Genomic DNA, 25,352 nt, shown 5'->3' with positions numbered 1-25,352 from the left:
AGAAGTGATCCACAAAACTACTGTCGTATTCCTTTGAAATTCATTTGTTGTAGAATTTTAAGAGTTTATGAGCTCAACCATAATGAGATATCCGAAGCCCAATGACCTCCTCCATACCAGCCAACGTGGATTCCAAAACATTGGTCATGTGAAATTCAACCCACATGCTTCACACATGACAGTCTCAAATCCATGGATCTAATTCTGGCAGATAGATGCACCAATTCTTGGTTTCTGAAAAGCATTTAATTCAGTGTCAAGCGTAATGCATATGGTTGAGGTACGATCATAAAGACAATCAAGCGGAATTTGCAACTAGATTGAGAATTTCTTGGTAAGGTGTCATAACATGACAATCTGGATGGAGAGTCATCGACAGATGTAGAAGTAACTTTAAGTGTGCCCCAAGCAAATGTGTCGCCATCCTTGATGTTCATGTTGTATTTATAAATGACCTCGCAGTGACATTAACAGTAACATTAGACATTTTGCAGATGATGCAGCTATCTATAGTGAAACACTTACTGTCTGATGAAAACTGCACAAATATTCAATTAAATCTTGATAAGATCTTGCAAAGTTTGATACCTTGCTGTAACTCTGCATAAATTTAAAACAATTCACTTCACAAAACAAAACAAAACAAAAAAATGTAATGTCGTATGGCCATGGTATTGGTGAGTCACAATTTGAATTGGACAATTCATACAAATACATGCATGTAGCGGTATGAAATGGAATGATCACATAGGTTTATTTGTAGGTAAAGGTGGTAGACTTTGGTTCCTTGCTAGGAAACAAGCAAAATTCAATTCGTCTACAAAGAGGATTGCTTATAAAAAAAGAAATTGTGAGGCCCAAGTTAGAACATTACTCAATTGTGTGGGATCCTGCCAAATAAAATTAACAGGGGATATATTGATCATAAACAAATAATAGGAAAATGAATGGTCAAATAAACACACATGGGAGCATCAGCGGAGACATGAACTTTGATACCTAATTACAAACTTTTAAAAACCAGATTCAAGTGAGCATCTAGGAACGTACTATGAATCCCTACATATCAGGGATTGCAAAGACTACACTGTATTACTATTAGAGCTCGCACAGAAGCGTTTAATCAATCATTCTTCCCCAGTTACATACCAGAGCGGAACGGGAAGAAATCCTAGTAACAGATACATTGAGAAGTATCCTCTGTCATGCATTCCAGCGATTTTTCAGTTTACAGAATTAGATGTAAAACAATATTTTGTTCTACGTGCATGCCTTCATGCTTGATGGCTTTCCTAAAATGACACCTTCCAGCTGGAAAGTAGCGCACTTTCACGATGCAGCGCTGGTGCTCAAAGGACACATATTGAGACTGTCACCATCATGGACCTTCTTGTCCTGACAAAACCCAGTTTTGTCCTCATTTTACAAAATACTGTTCCGAGCTTGACTCAGTTACGCCATCTGTTGGCACAACATGTAAATACAGCCTCAGTTTGTTTTATTTATGTCAATAACTTTATGATGACAACGTCTTCTCACAGATGGCGTTGTGTGTTGCGTCTTCCGCATCGACGATACAGGCACGTTCTAGATCTAGTGCCATTATTCGAGAAAATACAAGATTTCTCCAGCAACGAAGGCCTGGAACTATTTAAGCAGCGCCACACGGAAGGATAGACAGTTCCCGTTTGAATGGCGGTCTGACAAGACGATTCTTTCTAAACGTAGTACAAACAACGAGTGCAAGTTAGTAGTGTTTGAAGTGTTTACTTTGGGTATACGGGATGTGAAGCGTCTACTGAATTGTACTTTGATGACTATACTTATTTGAAAAGGCAGCTAAAAAGTACCTGTTGTGCAATACCTTTTGTACACTGAACGATTTCTTACCTAAAACAGAGTAGGGGTTTGGTAAAAAAAAAAAAAAGTTACACAAATAAATAATAATGACTATAAAACATCCAACATGTCACATAACACCTTCACACTATGTTTTTTCCCTTCTTTCTTCCTTTTCTAGAAAAACTGCCCCCAAGCTATGCATAGCACAATACTAACACCTCTTTTTTGGCATGCTGAAATAAAGTGAGAGATGCAATCAAATCAAACATGAACTTTCGTAAACTAAGGCATTACGATACAAATCGAAAGTCACCGTATAACGTTATATGACTATTACTCAGGAAGAAACAATTGCCGACGTACTTTTTATGGTACAGAGTCACACGTACACCTTTCCTCGCTGTATGACTGGATTAAGACGCTTAACACCTTGCTCCATTTCATTTCTAGAATACGAAGCAATCAATAGAAAAAAATGCTTTCAGCAAGTATAAAAGAGTCTACGGCAAAAAAAGTTTTTTTTCTGCGTTTATGAAACCTACCTACTGAAAAAATGCGGAAAATCCCCAACACGAAAATCTGAATTTAGCCACTAGCCGCCTAACAATAAGCAAACAACAAGCAGAAAGCACTGTGGTACACCCTTCTGCGCATGCGCGAGTTATTGCTGCCTACTCCACATGCGCGGATTGACGACAGTGGATTGTCGTGTATACCCACTGTAGCGGCCAGCTGACCGAAACTGACCGTTAAGTGGCAATCCAGAATTACAGGACATTGTGAAAAATTAGCACACATTTGGTTTAGCAAAAAATATTAAACAGTTACGTGAAGAAAGAATACAGACACGCACAGCCAAAGCTAAACATGTTTCTGATTGTGTATCCAGCCGCTGCAGTTATGCTGTTGGTAATGATTGAGGAGGGTGGAGAAAGACGCCATGCCGTTGCTCATAAACACGCTTTACAACAATAGCCGTGGAAAATGCTGATATTTTATGGCACAGAAAAGTTTCAACCGTCTTCAGCTATGTTGTCAAGGAAATGGATTTGAAACTACTCTTGACAACAGATTTCGCCCTCGTATTTGGTATGTTACGCTGCCTTTTAACCTGGACAATGAAGTAGCAAACGGGAAACAGTGGAAGCTCTTTATGCTTCCTATTAACACTCAGAAAAGATGAACGTGAAAGTGTTCGTCCTTGGCGTGTGTTGTTGTCATCGATCAATTTTGTCAATGCTTCATAATTTGCTGTGGATATTAATAGTTTTGTTAAAGTATACTTAAGGCAAACTCAGTCTGAAATAAGGTACAACTTGCCTCAATGAATGAAGATAGCTAAAACAATATTTTGCGAAGTTTAATACAGTACCAGCACCAGTATTAAGAAAGAGATTTATTTTTTAATTTCTGACATTTCCCTTTTAATTTATTTCGTTTAGATGAGTTCAAAAGCGAGGTATTTAAAAGTGATAATGAACGGCGTCATGGGACACCTAAATCATTCATATAGCACCAGATTTTGTATGCATGTTTTACAGATCTTTATTTATTTTTCCAGTTTAGTAAAGATGTAATAAAATCTCAATGATAGTGGTCATTCCTGTTTATCCAGTAATTAGTACTGACATTTATGTACATAGCTATCACATTGATTCTGTCACTCCACTATATCACATGGATTCTATCATCCTGTTAAGTTCAAAGTACCACTATACTAGTAGTCCTGCTTATGAACTGGCAATACTTTCTCTTCTTGGTACATTTTTGCTGAAGCAGGTTATTCAACTGCCTGTACTCATTTCAATTTTTGCTAATTGTTGTAGGTGGTAAACCAAATGACTTCCAGCCCCTAGAACCTACGGAACCTCACAGGCTGGTAATGGCGAATGGAACACTGTCAATCCTGTCTGCTTCTGCTGAAGATGAGGGCTTCTACCTGTGCCGTGCTGATAACGGCATTGGAGCTGGACTAAGCAAGGTGGTCGAGATAGCTGTCAATGGTAATGATCTACGAGTGACACATTAATGTAGGCTAATCTAAAATATGTAAAAAGTATCATGGAGGAAGCTGAACAAGACTTTCATGGAAATAGGTATAAAGAACTTTATAGAAAAGTGAAAAGTTTTAAAGGAGGGACATACCATCAACACAGATTCATAAAAGATGCCAATGGAAGAATGTTAACAGAATATCAAAAAATTGGAAGAAGATGGATGGAATACTTCAGAGAATTACTAAACTCTGATGAACCAACCGAACTACTTGAGTTTGATGAACCAGTAACAGTAGACCCAGAATATCCTCCACCCACCATTGAAGAGATAAGGAACCAGATTAAAAACCTTAAGAATGGTAAAAGTCCAGGTGAGGACGGTATTGCTGTTGAACTTCTCAAGGCTGGAGACGAAATCCTCGGTTTCAAAATCCACAAGCTAATCGAGCAAATTTGGGTAAAACATGAAATACCAGAGGAATGGAAGGTAGCTGTGATATGCCCCATATATAAAAAGAAAGACAAATCCGTCTGTGACAACTACAGGGACATAGCACTACTCAACACCTGTTATAAGATCTTCTCCAACTGCCTATTAGAACGAATAAAACGTATAGCAACAGACATAATTGGAGAATACCAAGGAGGTTTCCAGGCAGGGCGATCAACCACGGACCAGATTTTTGTCCTAAAACAGGTCTGTGAAAAAATGTACGAATACGGACGAGAGACACATCTCCTGTGTGTAGACTTCAAGAAGGCTTACGACAGTATACATAGACCTAGCCTGATTAGAACTATGACAGAGTTTCGTATACCAAAGAAGTTGGTCAAACTGGTAGAGGTATGCCTAAATGACACAAAACTTAAGGTTAAGGTAGGCAATCAAATGACAGAAAGCTTCCAAGTTGTAACAGGATTACGCCAAGGAGATGGGCTATCACCTGTCCTCTTCAACCTGGCACTTGAGAAGGTAATGCGGAATTTCAACAAAGAAAACATCAAGGGCATTCAAATTGGTAATGAACACATTACATATCAAGCCTATGCAGACGACATTGCACTATTAGCATGCACACAAGAAGAAGATCTGAAGAGAAGTATCCAGACTTTGGAGTTATTGGCAGCTAGGATCGGTCTACAAATTAGCTCTGAAAAGACAGCGTACATGACCATTGGAAGAAAGATCCAGAACTCTCAAGATTTAATTGTGAACAACACCAGGTATAAACATGTGAAAGAGTTCAAATACCTTGGATCATTTTTTACAGAAGTAACATCAACTGAAGCAGAGATAAAAGCACGGCTGCAGGTGGGAAACAGATACTATCACTCTCTAGACCCTATATTAAAATGTAGAAGTGTCTCTCAACAACTAAAGCTACGGTTGTATAAGACATTAATAATGCCAGTAGTACTTTATGGTTCTCAAACCTGGAGCACTCGAAAACAAGACCTTAAGCGACTGCTAACATTTGAAAGGAAAGTCCTCAGGAAAATATTTGGACCAGTCAGAGACCAGACTACTGGAGAATGGAGAACACGCCATAACACTGAATTAGAAGAGCTGTACAAGGAGCCTAACATCTTGGGAGTGATGAGAAGCAAAAGACTGCAATAGGCTGGACATTTTGTTAGAATGGAGGCAACAAGATGGCCCAAAATCACTATGGACTGGATCCCGTCAGGCAGCAGACCAGTGGGAAGACCTAGAAAGAGGTGGATCGATGGAGTGAGAGAAGACCTGTTGCACTGGGAGTCGCGGAAAACTGGAGACAGATATCAGAAGACAGAGACGGATGGAGAGCTCTAACTATGGTGGTGCGCGGTCCTCTGGGCCTGATCGTGTGAATTGATTATTGAATTGAATCTCTCAAACAACAGACCATTAATTTCTGCTCACAATATGATATCCAAGTTATATGAATCACTTCATATTTAGTAATCTGTGTGTACTACATTAATTTTTCTTAAAATAAACCTGTGGAGAACCTTTAGAACTTCAAGAGAGGGTAGCAAGTTCACACATAGAAATGGCATTTCTAGTATTTTGTTTCCTTCTTTTTACTTAATTAACCAATACTGTTTATGTTAATTATAAGACAGAACACTAGTGATACTAATGATATGTGTTGTATTGTAAGAATGATGGGACCTCACTGAAGATATATGATGAACTATAGAGTGGTCAAGGACCTATATACATGTTCATGTGCTGGGTTACATCCAGTTCTTGAAATAGCACTGAAGTCAGAAGGTATTCAAAGAAATCAATATTGTTATTTACAGAGCAACCATTACAGTGAAGTGGGACCACCTCCCCCCCCCCCCTCCCGCCGAGGATTTGGAAAAGAGATAGTGATGAGGCTATTATGACTGCACCATTTGCATGTCTGTTTAGGTGTTGCAAAGGGTACTATAGCAACTGTTAGCCACTCTCAGGAGTAGAAACCAACTCATTAACACACTGCTACCACATACATAAATATGGAGCATTACATAATTCAAACAATACTATTGCTTTTCCCTTAACACTATCTATCGATTTAGCAATTGCAGAATCATCTAAGTGACATCATACAACCAGTATACGATTCTTCTTAAACTTCTGTTTTTAATGGTGGTTTTAGCTAATTTTTGATGAGAAAGGTTCTTTAGATACTTTTTTTTCAATTTCATACCAGACTTTTCTTTATTTACTTCCACCATACCCAAATTGTGATGGGCATTGCTATCTCTGAACAAACATAGCATAAGTGACACCTTTCTTTGCTGGGACTTTTTGCTCTCCACCCCACTTCTCTGTTCTGCCCTTAGTCCTTCATTATTTTAAAACAGGAAAGAAAAACATGTCATGAGTCCTATGGGATATCAAAGTCTCGTGTGTATGAATTTTTATCCTCCAGTTAGTCTGTTCTTTCACTTTGTTGTCACCATTGCTGTTGACTTTACATTCCACTTACTCCTCGAAAATGTAATTCCTGTTCCCATACCAAGTGCACCGATTTCTTGCCAAACACGACACCATAGAAATTTGTTTTTTAATTCAAGTCATCAAATTTCAGAAGTGAAGTATTTACACCATTATTTGTTCCAACTATCTGGAAAATCTAAAGTTTTGCAAGTTGCCACATTTGCATCACTTTCATCATCATCAGTTACACAGAGTGATCACTGACTTTCAATAACAGATGCACTGTTTAAGTTCTTAACACATTACTTTTTACATAGTTTGACCTGTCTTTTATGTGGTGTGTCATTTCTTCAACCAATTCATCAAACTCATGATGGCAAAATAATAACTCAATATAAAAGTAAAGTTTTTCATTCTTTAATCAGCTCATGGGTCACTTCACAAATATGGATATTAATTCTATTTCTACCAGTATCACATTTAGCCAATATGTCACTTCTATATTGGTACTACAGATGGCTGAAAACAAGAAAACTACAACTGTTTGGGTTCCTGCAGCTCTACTGTGTGGCTTGGTCCAATGATGACATCACCTTGAGTAAAACATTCTAGAGGTAAAACAGGCCTCCACTCAGATCTCCCACTTGGTACAATTCTGCATTTCCAGGGTCGTGTGTACTTGAAAGAACCTGAGATTGAGCATTTCATAGGAAGCAGTCAGCAATGATTGACAAAAACAGGACAGAGAAATTCAATAGGTAGGTTTATGATCAAATAGCAAAGACAGCTGTGGATCAAATAGCAAAAAGACAAGACCCAGTAGAAATCATTGGATAACAGATGATATGAATTTAGTTGCTGAAAAGAAAGAATATGAAAATGAAGAGAGCAAAAGCGAATACAGACGTCTGAAAAATGAGAGTGAAGAGAGTGCAAAATATTTAAGCAGGTATGATTAGAAGAAAAATGCTGTAGAAGCATGCATGGCTAGGGAAAAGATAGCTGCCATTTATAACAAAATCAAAGAGACCTTTAGAAAAATGAGAAACAAGTGTATAATTGTGAAGAACTCAGAAGCAAGCCAGTACTAAGCTAAGGATGAAAGTGAAAGATGTAAGGAATGAGTAGAAACACTACAGAACAAAAATGAACTACAAGCCAGTATTATAAAAAGTAAAGAGAAGTAAATGAAGATGAAATTGGAGACAAACTGTGAAAAGAACTTGATAGAACACTGAAGGACCTAAGTAGAAACAAGGCCATGGAGTAGATAAAATTCCCTCAGAATTATTTGAGTCCTTGAGAGAGTCAGCCATAATAAAACTATTCCGCATAATGTACAAGATATATGACACAGGAAAAATACCTTCAGACTTCAAAAAGTACATAATAATTCCAATTTCAAAAGTGGCAGGCGCTGACAGGTGTGACTATTATCAGACTATCAGTATAAATTGCAAAGTAATGATACCAAACAATTGAAACTCTAGGACAGAACAGAATAATTTTATTGTTGTTAGGCCATTAATGCAACAAAGTCATACATATAATACACTATAACTCATGTTGCAATAGAGCAATAGGTTTGTTATTACAGTGTGATATTACAATTGATGAAGTCCTACAAAGTCATACTTATAACACAATATAATTCCTGTTGCAAAAGAGCGATAGATTTGTTATTGCAGTATAATATTACAACTGACAAAGTCATAAATATAATACAATATAATTCAAGTTGCAACAGAACAATAGGTTTGTTATTACAATGTAGTATTATGATTGGTGAAATCCCACAGTCATACTTATAATACTATATAATTCCTGTCGCAAAAGAGTAATTGCTTTGTTATTACAGTATAATATTGCAATCTATGAAATCCTTTATGACATAGAGTGGACGGGCAACTAACCACTCATACACTGCATGTTTGAATGGTTGCTCTGGTAAATCTTGCATAGCAAGTGGAAGTTTATTAAATAATTTGTGCCCCATTAGTTTATAAGTGTTCAGCGATTTTGAGAGTCTATGGAATGGAGTATAAATACATCTCTTCATCCTAGTGTTGTAGCAATGTATATTCTCTCTGCATTTAGCTTCGGGTAGCTTCTTTTTCATATAGATTAAGACATAGAATATATATGTAGGTTTGGAAACGACACCTCGTTTAAATTAGAGAAACCAGTATCTTATGTGGGAAGTGTAGTTGCTCAACCACTTAGCCATATGATATGAAGGACAAAGAAGCATATGTCACTGTCTCGCCTGAGAACTATACGTATTCAAACAGACATGTCACTTGCTGTGAAAATAAAATTACCTTCTGCATGAAGCTGAGTATAACTTTGGATAAAAACGTTTTGAATACATCTCCCAAAAACTGATCCTGTCATGTAACAACATTCTGTTTCAGAACCAGTGAGATTTGATGTGATGGAGAAAAATGTGACAGCTCGTCGTGGCCAGCAGGTGACTTTGAAGTGTGATGTCAGAGGGGACCATCCAATTCAGGTGAACTGGCTGTTCAGGGGGCAGCGACTGCACCACAGTTATAGGTAACTTACTCAGTACTTATTTACTATAACAAAATTCTTGCATTAAAAAAGTGAATAATCTTAAATGTGAGAGGTATTTTCTTTTATTAAGTTACTGATTGATTAAGGTCACTGAATCATTTCATGATGTGGCTCTTGATTGTCGGCCAAGTAATATTAGTGTTGGTGGCAAAAGAAACTTTCGTCATCAGCATTTCCCCAGTGCTATGTCATGAAGTCCCTACTCACCAAAGTGCCCTGGTTTAATCTCGAACATCTCTGCATTGTGTAAAAGTACAGATGCCCAATGGCTTTATTGGATGGTATGCCCCATAAACATTTAGGTGTCTAAATTGAAAGGCTGTTATGTTCGTGTCTTCCACTAGTTCTCCATTTTGAAGTGTGACTGCTGTACTTTAGAGGTAAGTAACTGTGGCAGTTGAGTGTAGAGTGTTATGATGATTTACACTGCCTGACAAACAAAGTGAAGCACCTATAAGATATGGTTGAATGTTAACTTCATAGGTGTTCGTGTGTAACTGATTAGAGTTGACGTTCTGGGGCAGGTAGAATGACCATTAGAATATGTTAATATTATTTGTCTTTCGTGTTGTTACCAGGACTGGTAACGAGTATAAGGGGTGTGAACAATGTCAGACATTGACTGATCCCTGTGAAGGACATGGAAAAGCCACGTACTTGTTTGAGACGTTATCAGCACCTGACTGTGTTTGAAAATGGCCTCATTGTGAGTCTCCATTTGGTTGGCCAGTCGAATTGTCCTGTATCCAGATTTAGGGGGCATTCTGATGTGACTAGTCACATCAGAAGTACTTGTGGTTGAGGATATAGTTGGTCATGGCAACTAGGAAGGAGGTAGTCAGTGTGGAATCCATCGTGCGTTGGGAAAGGTAGTGTTCAATAGGGCTCATGCCATGGGCATTAGGGATGTTAGTGTGAAACTTGGTAGTACCAGTAGTTACAGGCAGGGCACCGTGTGGTAAAGGGACAGAAACTATGGAGAGTTGGTGGAGGAGGGTAAGTTGTGGGTAATAGACTGAAGGTATTGGTAAATGAGAAGAAGGTATTAGCCAATGAGAGCAGCGATCCTCTCAGTGGGGGCTCAGTAACTGGCCACAATGGGCTATGATGGGTGGTTGGGTTTATGGACTTTAGGAAGCATGTAGGAGAAGGAATCTTTCATAAATATCCAGAATGCCAAACTACTAATCTGGTTCAGATTCATTGATGTCACATTCGTGATCTGGATCGAGGGTGAGGACACCCTATCCAGATTGTTCCAGAACCTCAGCACCTGCTCCTACTGAACCAATTAGGCCACCTTCTTTGATGTGGACCTTTATCTGGAAGTTTGCTATGTCAGTACCTCTGTCCATATCAAACCTACCAACTACCAGAAATACCTCCACTTTGACAACTGCCACCCATTCCATGGCAAGAAGTCCCTTCCATACAACCTAGCCACCTGTGGCCGTCACATCTGTAGTGATGAGCGGCCATCTCGAAATATACCAAGGGTCTCACTGATGCCTTTACAGATCATTATTACCATCCCAACCTTGTACAAAAACAGATCTCCTGAACCTTATCTTTGGAGTCACCCAACACCACACAAAGCCCCACCATCCAGCCACAGAAAAGCATTTTCCTCGTGACTCAGTACCACCCAGAACTGGAGCAACTGAACTGCTTTCTGATCTGACTACCTCTTATTGTGCCCCAAAATGATAAATGTGCTGCCCACTATCATTCCCACCCCTCCCACAGTGGTTTTCAACCATCCACTGAACCCACACAATATCCTTGTCCACCCTTACACAACCTGTGCTCCCAATCCCTTATGCCATTGCTCATACCCCTTAATAGACCTGTCCCATACATCTTCCCACCACCACCTACTCCAGTCCTGTCACAAACGTCACTTATCCCATCAAAGTCAGGGCTACTTGTGAAACCAGTCAAGTGATCTACAAGCTAAACTGCAACCACTGTCCTGCATTCTCTGTGGGCATGACAATCAACAAGCTGTCTGTCTACATGAGTGTCCACCAACAAACTGTGCCAATAAACAACTGGACCACCCTGTTGCTGAACATTCCTCCTAACCTCCTAACATGATGTTCTGCATTTGAATGGCTGCTTCACAGCCTATGTCATCTGGATCCTTCCCACCAACTCTAGCTTATCTGAATTTCGCAGGTGTAAGCTCTCCCTGCAATATATCCTATTCTCCTGTAACCCGCCTAGTCTCAACCTTCATTAATCATTGTCCTTATCCATCATTCCTTTCCTATTCACATTCCAACACTATACAGCCCTCCATTCCACCAGCGTACCCAGTCTTTTTACTTCTCTTCTTTACTACCACCAACCATCCTCCTCCCCCCCCCCCCCCCCTCTCTCACCCAATCTTTGTCTAACCTCCTGACTGCACCTAACTGTCCCACTCTCCACCTCATCCCTGTACACTCCTAGCAGCACTTCGCCGACCCCCACCCCTGCCCTACTATCCCTCTCACTCCCCACTCCAGCCTCTTCATTAACCCCATACGATTGCCTCGCAGTCTGCCTCCAGATGCCAGAGACTGTAGTCATGTGTGCGTGAGTTGCGTTTGAATGTGTGTGTGTGTGTGTGTGTGTGTGTGTGTGTGTGTGTGTGTGTGTGTGTGTGTGTGCACTTTGTTTAATTTTGGCAAAGGCCTTGTTGGCCAAAAGCTAATTGTGTGATGGCTTTTTTTTTTCTTTTCTGCAACTCAGCATCTGTTCTGTATGGTGAGTAGCAACTATCCTTTTCATTATATTGTAGCGACCTTCAGTTCAGCAGCAATAACTTTGTTGCGACCGCGTATCTGATGATGCCCGGCATACGTGGACTGATCAGAGTTACAAAATTTGTTTCTGGCCTCTACAGAAGGATCCTTAGTCCTGGGAAAACTTCCGTAGTTATTGGAGAGGAAACAGTACTCGTCCACACAAGCCAGGAGGCACAGAACTACCAATTAACTCAAAAAACAAGGAATAATAATAATAAACAGGACTTGTATAAAAGCTAGAAAACACAGCGCCTCTAGAGGTCGGGAGCAGAACTACACATACGTCATGTACAGTAATTACGACCGCACAGCACTGCACTGACACACATGCAAACACACACACACACACACACACACACACACACACACACACACACACACACACACACACACACACCGCCTAGCTTGAATTAGCGCGCAGCAGCATCGCTACATGATTGTTACATTCCATCCGGGATTTTCCATTGTTTGATTTTCCTGATGGCTTTTCTTCCATCTCAACCCAGTGTTGTTTTTCTTTGTTACTATTTTCTGATGCATTACTATACTCAGTGTCCATTCTTCTTTATTTTCTTTTGTGTGTTTCTTTTTTCGCCTCACAGATTGCGTTGCATGCTCTACTTACAAACCACTCTGTATCAACCATCTCAGCCAAGCACAATAGATGGCTGCAAGACCATGCTGATTGTTGGTGCAGCACTGTATGTCCCACATTGCACCCATCGATATGATTAATCCTATACCTTCATATTGATCACTGGCCCTGTTTTCACATGTTCTTTCTCACTTCTTTCCTGTGCCACACAAACTTGTATCTCATCCTACCAACCGCTCCCCCTCCTCCCCACTCCTTCTCCTCTCTATTCCAGTTCCCAGCTTGTACCTACTGATTTCAGGTAATCTAGTCACTTCCACCATTCCCCTTTTGATGCTTATCCACCTACAGGCCTGCAGCTCACATTATAAATATATATTTTTTTGTTTTTCATTTGATCTCATTGTGACTTCATGCCAATTTCAATTGGTTATCACCTCTCATTATCGGCCTACTCCCTCAGATTCCATCCTGTTTCCCCGTATTTCTTCCTTTTCATAATTTTTTGTTTGAGTATATTTCTGTAAATTTTTTGTCTGGCATAACTCTACGGTATTTGCATATTTTTTGCATTTTTTCTACCACCATGGATTATTGCACCTTCCGTCTGCACCAGTACAGAAAAGACCGATCTCCTACACTGGCCGTACACCTCTGGTGATCGTCGAGGGGACACTGAATAGTGCACGGTACATCCAAACCGTCATCGAACCCATCGTTCTACCATTCCTAGACCGGCAAGGGAACTTGCTGTTCCAACAGGACAATGCACGTCCGCATGTATCCCGTGCCACCCAACATGCTCTAGAAGGTGTAAGTCAACTGTCCTGGCCAGCAAGATCTCCGGATCTGTCCCCCAGTGAGCATGTTTGGGACTGGATGAAGCGTCGTCTCACGCCGTCTGCACGTCCAGCACGAACGCTCGTTCAACTGAGGCACCAGGTGGAAATGGCATGGCAAGCCGTTCCACAGGACTACATCCAGCATCTCTACGATCGTCTCCATGGGAGAATAGCAGCCTGCATTGCTGCGAAAGGTGGATATACACTGTACTAGTGCCCACATTGTGCATGCTCTGTTGCCTGTGTCTATGTGCCTGTGGTTCTGGCAGTGTGATCATGTGATGTATCTGACCCCAGGAATGTGTCAATAAAGTTTCCCCTTCCTGGGACTATGAATTCACGGTGTTCTTATTTCAATTTCCAGGAGTGTATTACTCACAACCAACCCTCTTATATAAAAGGTGCCAACCATTTCCTCCATTGACTCTCCATAGTTACTGTCACTTTACCACATGATGCCATGCTTGTCACTGTTGTGCCACCTCCTTTTACACTAATATCCCTAATGCCCATGTCCTACCCATGTTGAACACTGCCTTTCCCAACGTCCAATTAATTCCAAACCAGGCCTCCATAGAAACTCCATAAGCACCTGTGAATATCTGTGATGCTCTGGTTTTCTGCCAAAAGAATCTCAATGGCAGCTCTGTGTTTGGAATGCACCTCCACTGCAGACACTGTTTTGAAGACTATGCATAATGCTGGTACTTATCAGAACTTCATGAAACTATGGGGATTGAAGCAGAAATATTTCACGAATTCTCACAACAAATTACACATTTTTTTCAACTGAAATTATCCTAGAAAAAAATGTATTGCATTACTTATTGAACGGCTCTGTAGTATTCTTTGAGTACAGCATCAATGAGTTACAGTTGAAATAAGCCATCTCATTCAAACACGTGGCTGCAGCAGTTTGCAGGGATATGAAATGAAATGATCACATAAGTAACACAGGTGGCAAACTTTGATTTATTCACAGAATATAGGGAAAATTCCATCAGTTTATAAAGCAGATTGCTTACAGATCACTCATGTGTCCCATCTCAGAACATTGCTCAAGTATTTGGGACCCACACCAAATAGGACAAGCAGGGGCCGTTGTACATATTCAAAGGAGGGCAGCACAGAAGGTCTCAAGTTTGTTTAACTTAATGGCAACTGTCAGGGAAATATTAAGTATCCTAAGTTGGCAGACAGTTGAAGATAGAAGTCAATTATCCATCAAAAGCCTACTCATGAAGTTTCAAGGTTCTTTATTAAGTGAAGAATCTAGAGATATTCTCCAGCTGCTTACATTCTGTTCGCATTGACTAATTACAGCATACACAGAGGCATTTAAGCAGTCATTCCTCTTTACTTCGTATGCAATTGGAATGGAAGTAACTCAAACATGTGGCATCATTTTAAGTATATAAGTAGATGTAATTTTCAACAGGCAAGTACTGTTCTTTAGCGTTGGTGATCTCCATTTATGTTTTAGTTGAAGTAAGTGTTTCACTTTCTTAGGTGGTCATTACTTTCTTTTAATGTGATCCTAGTGACTGTAATTTTTCACATTAATTCCAGGCTAAGTATGTCAGAAATGAAGACAGCCATAGGACTGCAGGCTCAGCTGGTGATTGACCAGGCAGACAGACAGGACTCTGGCCTCTATGTATGTGAAGCAGGAAACGTGTTTGGTCACAGTGAGCTGCTTGTCCATTTAACTATCCAAGGTAAGTTTATTTACAACTTTGTTCTCTATTGTTAAAACTTATTCATGTGAGTATTAATTCTGCTGTAATTACAAAGAGAGTAGAAGTTTCATAACAAAAGATTGCTTCACACAGTTAGAATCTGGCATCTGTTCTTTCAGACCTGTCCGGAAGAACAGACACCATTTTGATCCTGCAGCCACTGTGAATCAAGACACAAAGAAATAAAAGACAGTTGGCAGCTATTGTCTTTAATTCCTTTATGAATTGAATTTTTGATTAACATTGCAATCGTTTCACTTTTTTCTTTTTCTTTTTTGTCACTTAATAAAAGCTCTTGCTGCTAAAGAAATAAAGGAATCTGGAAAGAATCATATGGCTGGTTCTACAGCTAATTATGTGACACATAGTAGAAAATAGCTATGCATTATCATTTAATAGTAAATGAATTCCACAGTGAGCATTCCATTGGATTTAGTGCTTTTAACATTTCTCTACTTATGGTATCAATTAATAACCATTGATTTTATTAGGCAGCTCCAAAGCTGTAATATTGTCCTCTAAATCATACCAAATTTAAACAATGGAAAGTCAAGGTTGCAATATCAACATTATTATGAAAAGCATAGATTTCTAATCATCATAAAAATGACACACTGAGTTGCAGATGGGCACAACAAAAAGAGGCACAGCATCGGGAGGCTGTGGGGAATGGAGTGTGTATGTGTGTGTGTGTGTGGCGGGGGGGTCAATGGAAAATGAGAGGAGCAGAGAAGGAGACAAGATCAGTGGTATGTTGGTAGAAGGTGGTACACTGTAAGTGGAAGGGGCTGTGAATTGAGAGGAAGTGATAAGGCAGAGAAGTCAGAAACTGTTGGGTGGAGGGTGTGGTAACTCTAGAGTATTGCAGGTTGAGGCTGGGGTAGTTTTGAGAATGGAGATTGTCTTATAAGGATAACCCCATCGGTGTAGTTCAGAATGTATGCTGCTGGAGGGGAAGACTTCAGAGGCCTGTTTTGTGAAGCAGCCACTGAAATCAAGCATGATATGTTCAGCTCCATGTTGTGCCACAGGTTGGTCTGCTTTGCTTTTGGCCACAGTTTGGCTGTGGCCATTCATCCTAGTGGACATCTGGTTGGTAGTCATACCAGATAAAAAGCTGTGCAATGATTGTAGCAAAGCTGGTGTATGACATGGCTGCTTTTACAGATCACCCAGCCTCTGTTGTGGTAGGATAAGCATATGACAGGATTGACTGCGTGGATTGGGCAAGTCTTGCACCCCAGTCTTCCAGAGGGATATGATCCCTGTGCCAAGGGTTTGGAATTGGGAGAGGCAAAGAGATGGACTAGAATGTTGTGGAGATTGGGTAGGCAATGAAACACCGGTTTGACAGGGGTGGTAAAAATCTCGGGTAGGATGTCCCTCATACCAGGGAACAATGATAAATAATCAAAGCACTGATTGAGGAAGTGGTTCACTTGTTACAGTCTGGTGTGGTATTAAGTGATGAACGGACACGCGTTAGTTGTTGGTTCTTGGGGATGGTGGGAAGATTGAGGGTGTGTGGGGATATGACACAGAAAATTTGTTTACTGACTAGGTCTGGAGATAGTGCCTGTTTGTGAAGGCCTTCATGAGATCCTGGCATGCAGGACAATGGAATCTGTGTAACTGTAGATACGCTGTCCTATCATGACCATCCCATATGGGAGAAATTTTTTAATGTGGGAGGTATGACAGCATCAAAATGTAGTGCTGTTGGTGATTGATGGGATTCATGTGAAGAGAGGTGTGAATGGAGCCATTAGAGAGGAGGGGCTCAACATCCAGGAATGTGGCACGCTGGGTAGAGGAGGACCAAGTGAAGCAGTTGGGAGAGAAGGTGTTGAAATTGTGAAGCAATAAGGATAGGGAGTCTTTGCCCTGTGTCCAAATCATGAAGATACCATCAGTGAACCTAAACCAGACTCGGGGTTTAGGGTTTTGGGCGTCTGGGAAGGTGTCTTCTACATGGTGTGTAAACAGGTTTGCACAGGAGGGGGCCAAGCAGGTACCCATGGCTGTGCCGGAGATTTGTTTGTATACTTCCCCTTCAGAGGAGTAGCCGTGTTGTATGATAAAGTTGTTGTTGTTGGTGTCTTCAGTCCAGAGACTGGTTTGATGCAGCTCTCCATGCTAGCCTATTCTGTGCAAGCTTCTTCATCTCCCAGTACCTAATGCAACCTACATCCTTCTGAATCTGCTTAGTGTATTCATCTCTTGGTCTCCCTCTACGATTTTTACCTTCCACGCTGCCCTCCAGTGCTAAATTTGTGATCCCATAATGCCTCAGAACATGTCCTACCAACCGATCCCTTCTTCTAGTCAAGTTGTGTCACAAGCTCCTCTTCTCCCCAATCCTATTCAGTACCTCCTCATTAGTAACGTGATCTACCAACCTAATCTTCAACATTCTTCTGTAGCACCACATTTCGAAAGCTTCTATTCTCTTCTTGTCTACACTCTTTATTGTCCATGTTTCACTTCCATACATGGCTACACTCCATACAAATACTTTCAGAAACGACTTCCTGACACTTAAATCTCTACTCGATGTCAACAAATTTCTCTTCTTCAGAAACACTTTCCTTGCCATTGCCAGTGTACATATTATATCCTCTCTACTTCAACCATCATCAGTCATTTTGCTCCCCAAATAACAAAACTCCTTTACTACTTTAAGTGTGTCATTCCCTAGTCTAATTCCCTCAGCATCACTCGACTTAATTTGACTACATTCCATTATTCTCGTTTTGCTTTTGTTGATGTCCGTCTTATATCCTCCTTTCAAGACACTGTCCATTCTGTTCAACTGCTCTGCCAAGTCCTTTGCTGTCTCTGACAGAATTACAATGCCATCAGCGAACCTCAAAGTTTTTATTTCTTCTCCATGGATTTTAATACCTACTCCGAATTTTTCTTTTGTTTCCTTTACTGATTGCTCAATATACAGATTGAATAACATCGGGGAGAGGCTGCAACCCTGTCTCACTCCCTTCCCAACAGCTGCTTCCCCTTCATGCCCCTCGACTCTTATAACTGCCATCTGGTTTCTGTACAAATTGTAAATAGCCTTTCGCTTCCTGTATTTTACCCCTGCCACTTTTAGAATTTGAAAGAGAGTATTCCAGCCAACATTGTCAAAAGCTTTCTCTAAGTCTACAAATGCTGGAAACGTAGGTTTGCCTTTCCTTAATCTAATTTCTAAGATAAGTTGTAGGGTCAGTATTGGCTCATGTGTTCCAACATTTCTATGGAATCCAAACTGATTTTCCCCGACGTCGACTTCTACCAGTTTTTCCATTTGCTTGTAAATAATTTGTGTTAGTATTTTGCAGCTGTGACTTATTAAACTGATAGTTTGGTAATTTTCACATCTTTCAACACCTGCTTTCTTTGGGATTGGAATTATTCTATTCTTCTTGAAGTCTGAGGGTATTTCACCTGTCTCGTACATCTTCCTCACCAGATGGTAAGTTTTGTCAGGACTGGCTCTCCCATGGCTGTCAGTAGTTCTAATGGAATGTTGTCTACTCCCTGGGCCTTGTTTCGACTCAGGTCTTTCAGTTCTCTGTCAAACTCTTCACATCTCCCGTTTCATCTTCATCTACATCCTCTTCCATTTCCATAATATTGTCCTCAAGTACATCACCCTTGAATAGACCCTTTATATAATCCTTCCACCTTTCTGCTTTCCCCTCTTTGCTTAGAACTGTGTTTCCATCTGAGCTCTTGATATTCATACAAGTGGTTCTCTTTTCTCCAAAGGTCTCTTTAATTTTCCTGTAGGCAGTATCTATCTTACCCCTTGTGAGATAAGCCTCCACATACTTATATTTTTCCTCTAGCCATGCCTGCTTAGCCATTTTGCACTTCCTGTCGATCTCATTTTTGAGACGTTTGTATTCCTTTTTGCCTGCTTCATTTACTGCATTTTTATATTTTCTCCTTTCATCAATTAAATTCAATATTTCTTCTGTTACCCAAGGATTTTTATTAGCCCTTGTCTTTTTACCTACTTGATCCTCTGCTGCCTTCACTACTTCATCCCTCAAAGCTACCCATTCTTCTTCTACTGTATTTCTTTCCCCCATTCTTGTCAGTTGTTACCTTATGCTCTCCCTGAAACTCTGTACAACCTCTGGTTTTTTCAGTTTATCCAGGTCCGATCTCCTTAAATTCCAACCCTTTTGCAATTTCTTCAGTTTTAATCTACAGTTCATAACCAATAGATTGTAGTCAGAGTCCACATCTGCCCCTGTAAATGTCTTACAATGTAAAACCTGCTTCCTAAATCTCTGTCTTGCCATTATATAATCTATCTGATACCTTTTAGTATCTCCAGGGTTCTTGCATGTATACAACCTTCTTTTATGATTCTTAAACCAAGTGTTAGCTATGATTAAGTTGTGCTCTGTGAAAAATTCTACCAGGCGGCTTCCTCTTTCATTTCTTAGCCCCAACCCATATTCACCTACTATGTTTCCTTCTCTCCCTTTTCCTACTGTCGAATTCCAGTCACCCATGACTATTAAATTTGCGTCTTCCTTCACTAGCTGAATAATTTCTTTTATCTCATCATACATTTCTTCAATTTCTTTGTCATCTGCAGAGCTAGCTGGCATATAAACTTGTACTTCTGTAGTAGGCATGGGCTTCATATCTATCTTGGCCACTATAATACGTTCACTATTCTATTTGTAGTAGTTTACTCGCACTCCTATTTTTTTATTCATTATTAAACCTACTCCTGCATTACCCCTATTCGATTTTGTATTTATAACCCTGTATTCACCTGACCAGAAGTCTTGTTCCTCCTGCCACTGGACTTCATTAATTCCCACTATATCTAACTTTAACCTATCCATTTCCCTTGTTAAATTTTCTAACCTACCTGCCCGATTAAGGGATCTGACATTCCACTCTCAGATCCGTAGAACGCCAGTTTTCTTTCTCCTGATAATGACATCCTCCTGAGTAGTCCCCGCCCAGAGATCCGAATGGGGGACTATTTTACCTCTGGAATATTTTACCCAAGAGGACGCCATCAACATTTAACCATACAGTAAAGCTGCATATCCTCGGGAAAAATTACGGCTGTAGTTTCCCCTTGCTTTCAGCCATTCACAGTACCACAACAGCAAGGCCGTTTTGGTTAATGTTACAAGGCCAGATCAGTCAATCATCCAGATTGTTGCCCCTGCAACTACTGAAAAGGCTGCTGCCCCTCTTTAGGAACCACATGTATGTCTGACCTCTCAACAGATACCCCTCCGTTGTGGTTGCACCTACGGTACAGGTATCTGTATTGTTGAGGCATCTGTATTGTTGCCCCACCAACGGCAAGGTCCATGGTTCATGGGGGGAGGGGGGGGGGATGATAAAGTTAGTAAAGTAACAATACGAGAGAAGGAAAGTTGCTACTCACCATATAGTGGAGATGCTGTGCTGTGATAGGCACAATAAAAAGATTCACACAATCATACCTGTAGCTTTTGGCCATTAAGCCCTTTGTCAACAGTAGACACACACACACACACACACACACACACACACACGCGCGCGCGCGCTCACGCAAGTGCAACTTGCACACACATCTGAGAGAGCTTAAACTACACTGTGATCAGCATCACCAGTGCATGATGGGAGTGGCGACTGGGTGGGGGTAAGGAGTAGGTTGGGATGGGGAAGGGGGGGGGATAGTATGGTGGGAGTGGCAGACAGTGAAGTGTTGCAGTTTAGACGGATGGTAGGAGGAAGGTTTGGAGGGAGGAGGGGGTAAGTAGCGGAAAGGAGATAAATAAAAATAAAAGAAATTAAAAAACTGGGTGTGGCGGTTAAATGACGGCTGTGTAGTGCTGGAATGGGCACAGCTAAGGGGCTGGATGGGTGAGGACAGTGACTAATGAGGGTTGAGGCCAGGAGGGTTACGGGAACATAGGATGTACTGCAGGGAAAGTACCCACCTGTGCCATTCAGAAAAGCTGGTGTTGGTGGAAAGGATCCATATGGCACAGGCTGTGAGGCAGTCATTGAGATGAGGGGTATCATGTTTGGCAGCATGTTCAACTACAGGGTGGTCCACTTGATTTTAGGCCACAGTTTGCCAGTGGCCATTCTTGCAGACAGACATCTTGTTGGTTGTCATGCCTACATAAAATGCAGCACAGTGGTTGCAGCTTATGGCTGCCACCCGTTTCATACCAAGAAGTCCCTTCGCTACAGCCTAGCCATCCATGGTCGACACAAAAACAAATCTCCCGTGCCTTATCTTTCCAGTCTCCCACCACCTCCCAAAGTCCCACAGTCCAGTCAAAGAGGAGCATTCCCCTTTAACTCAGTACCATCCGGGACTGGAGCAACTGAATTACATTCTTCGCCAGGATTTCGACTACCTTATGTCATGCCCTGAAATGAGAAATGCCCTACCCACTATCCTTCCCACCCCTCCTACCGTGGTGTACCGCTGTCCACCGAACCTACACAATATACTCATCCATCCTTACACATGCCCTGCTCCCAATCCCTTACCTCATGGCTCATACCCTTGTAATATACTTAGATGCAAGACCTGTCCCATACATCCTCCTACCACCACCTACTCCAGTCCGGTCTTTAACATTACCTATCACATCAAAGGCAGGGCTACCTGTGAAACCAACCATGTAATCTACAAGCTAAATTGCAACCACTGTGCCGCATTCTATGTAGGCATGACAACCAACAATCTGTCTGTCCGCATGAACGGCCACTGACAAACTGTGCCCTAAAATCAAGTGGACCACCCTGTTGCTGAACACGCTACCAAACATGATACCCCTCATCTCAATGACTGCTTCACAGCCTGTGCCATATGGATCCATCCCACCAACACCAGCTTTTCTGAATTACGCAAGTGGGAACTTTCCCTGCAATACATCCTACGTTTCCGTAACCCTCCTGGCCTCAACCTTCGTTAGTCACTGTTCTCACCCATCCAGTCTCCTCCCTGTTCCAATTCCAGCACTACACAGCCGTCATTTCACCGCCACACCCAGTCTTTTAATTTCTTTTATTGTTATTTTTATTTCTCTCCTTTCCGCTACTTACCGCCTTCTCCTTTCGCACCTTCTCTCCTACCCTCCGTCTAAACTGCAACACTTCACTGTCTGCCACTCCCACCACACTATCCCTCCCCCTCCCCACCCCAGCCTCCTCCTTACCTCCACCCAGTCGCCACTCCCATCATGCACTGGTGTTGCTGATCGCAGTGTAGTTTCAGCTCTCTGAGATGTGTGTGCAAGTTGCACTTGCATGAGTTTGTGTGTGTGTGTGTGTGTGTGTCTACTGCTGACAAACGGCTTAAAGGCCAAAAGCTATGATTGTGTGAATCTTTTTATTTTGCCTATCGCAGCTCTGCATCTCCGCCATATGGTGAGTAGCAACTTTCCTTCTCTTATATTGTTACATTCCATCATTTCCATTGTTTGATTTAAAACTAGTAAAGTGTTTGAGGAACGAAGTAGTGGGTTGGAATGTGAAGGATGTTGGGAGAAGTAGTGTTCAATAGTGTCAAGATCATGGGCATGAAGGATGTTGGTGTGTAGTGAAGTGGCATCGAGTGCTGATTAGGAATCCTGGAGGTAAAGAAATAGGAATGGTGGATAGTCGGGGAAGGAAATGGTTGGTATCTTTGATGTGGGATGCTTGATTTTGGGCAATTGGTTGGATGTGTTGGTTAATGATGGCCAAAATTGCTGGCCGTAATCGCAATGTGATTGACATGCGTAATCACATTTCCATACTTATCAAGAGGTCCGAAACGAATAATATGGTCTGGTGCACAATTACGGGCAGCATGGGGTTCACGCCTGAGCCTCAGGACGTGCGCTAGCAGCGCATGTTGGGTGTTTCAAGCGTCAACTTCGCGTGTCAATATCTCGGGATGTAATGGGAATATTGTGATGCAATCAACACCATTGTGTATGTGCTTTGTCATGCTATGGATTGCTGAAGAAAAAATATAGGAGGTCCATTTAAAAAACGTAAGCTTGTGTTAAAAAAACACATATGCTTTCGTTTTAGAATGTTTCCAAACATGTACATTCATGGGCCCCAGGGCCTACATTGATACTGGTGAAAGTCGTTTTCCAATAGCTGTTATTGTTCCAGAGATGTTTTGGGTGGACAAGATAGCTGGGACACCCTGTATAATAATTGTGATAATCTTCAGAAAATATATTCATTTATTTAACGTTTTTGTTTGCAGAGCCACCAGACCCACCCCTTGATGTTGAGGTGGTGGAGGCAGACAGCAGGTCAGTCCGTCTGTCATGGCGGCCTCCATTTGACGGACACAGCAGCTTGATGGGATATCTCGTACAGTACAAGAGGGCAACTAGCCTCATTGATGACTGGAATCACATTGGCACCGTTAACGTCTCCATTTCACCGTCAGGTGCTGATTTAACAAGTAAGAAGTGAGTACTTATAGCATAGTGATAACCTAGGTGGAACATTGCAAGCCACAAGAAAAATTAAAATTGCAGCAGTTTAAACTGAAATGTATAAATTCTCCTTATGCTTAGACAACCTCATTAAAATGAGGAATGAGACAGTCATTAGGAATTAGTTTATGTGAGGTAGTACCTTTCTGTTTGGAATAAATTACCATGAAATGGTGTAAATTACAGTTTTTTAAATGTTACAAATTTAGTCTCATTTTGTGAAATAAAATGTAATATTGACTTTGATTCTTAATGTTAACTAACTTTATTGTTAGAAGAACTTATAACACAGTGAAAATAGACTGTAGACAGATTATGGTGATAAACTCATTAAAAATAAAGTCACTGTAATCCTCATCATGTAACCACTCATTAGAACTTTTGATAAAAGCTTATATTATTAAAATTCAAGCCCACATAAACATAAAACCAAGCCATGCCATTAAAACACAGAAGTTAACATTTATTTCTATTATTTTTGCTTCATCAGTCACCAATTGTGAGTAATATATATTACTGTATAAAACTAATTTTGTAATTTCTCAAAAGAATCAAGTATCTTGCATCCTTTACATGGTTAGTTCATGTCTTTGACTTGAAACAGTGTCTGTCTCTGATAGCTGAGTGGTCAGTGTGCCAGAATGTCAATCCTAAGGGCCCGGGTTTGATTCCCAGCCAGGTCAGAAATTTTCTCCGCTGAGAGACTGGGTGTTGTGTTGTCCTAATCTTCATCATTTCATCCCCATCAACACGCAAATCGCTGAAGTGGCGTCAAATCAAAAGACTTGCACCCGGTGAATAGTCTACCTGACGGGAGGCCCTAGTCACACAACATTTACATTTTACTTGAAACAGTGTGAATATTTGAAAGTGCTCACATGCATTGGAAGCACAGTTTGTTTTCCTGTAGTCTGTACATTTTATTCCAAGTTGCATTATTTGATGGTGTTGCTCTTCAGTAAAGAAGCCAGATTGCTGCTTTTGTGGGTCGCCACATATAGCACCACATCTAAATGCTTCAATTCTGTTTTTTTTTTTTCCCCAATTTTCCTGCAGTCCATTATTTACTTTCATGCATTACTGAGCTCGAAATTTACAAACTCAGGTATTTCTTCCTCAAATTAAGGACTAGTTTTGGTAGATGTTTATGGCCCAGGACTATTCTCTTTCCCTCTTCCAGTCTGCTGTTCATGTCCCCCTATAGTGGAATTCCTTCATCTTCTTTGTGGTCCTCAACTTTGATGGTAAGTTGATCAATAATCTCACTTCTGCTACTCCACATTACTTTTTTCTTTCTTCTGTTTATCCTCAGCACATATTCTGCAGTCATTAGATTGTTCATTTCATTCAACAGGCCATGTAATACTTCTTCACTTAACTGAATTTTAATCCCACTGCAGAGCATTTATGTTATTTCCACCATTGTTTCGTGAATGTATAGATTGAACAGTTGACGTGAAAGACTGCATCTCTGTCTCACACCCTTTTTAATCTTATCTGTCAACTCTTGGTCTTCCATCCTTATTTTTCCCTCTTTGTTTTTGTACATATTGCATATTACTTGTATT

At 40.8% G+C, this 25,352-nt stretch overlaps 1 protein-coding gene across 1 annotated transcript in view; it reads left to right on the top strand.

Moving 5' to 3' along the window:
* The window catches only part of LOC126298023 (Down syndrome cell adhesion molecule-like protein Dscam2), a 632,609-nt gene that overhangs the window by 464,882 nt on the left and 142,375 nt on the right, over positions 1–25,352 (top strand). Inside the window, exons 15-18 of the mRNA XM_049989376.1 lie at positions 3,669–3,845; positions 9,168–9,309; positions 15,129–15,277; positions 23,547–23,757. Coding sequence (XP_049845333.1) covers positions 3,669–3,845; positions 9,168–9,309; positions 15,129–15,277; positions 23,547–23,757 — 679 coding nt within the window. The remainder of the gene's footprint in view (positions 1–3,668; positions 3,846–9,167; positions 9,310–15,128; positions 15,278–23,546; positions 23,758–25,352) is intronic.

This window comes from Schistocerca gregaria, chromosome 1 (genome assembly GCF_023897955.1).
Source record: "Schistocerca gregaria isolate iqSchGreg1 chromosome 1, iqSchGreg1.2, whole genome shotgun sequence".
Taxonomy (NCBI): Eukaryota; Metazoa; Arthropoda; class Insecta; order Orthoptera; family Acrididae; genus Schistocerca; species Schistocerca gregaria.
Note: the sequence above shows the minus strand (reverse complement) of the source record. Positions and strands in the feature narration are given on the sequence as shown.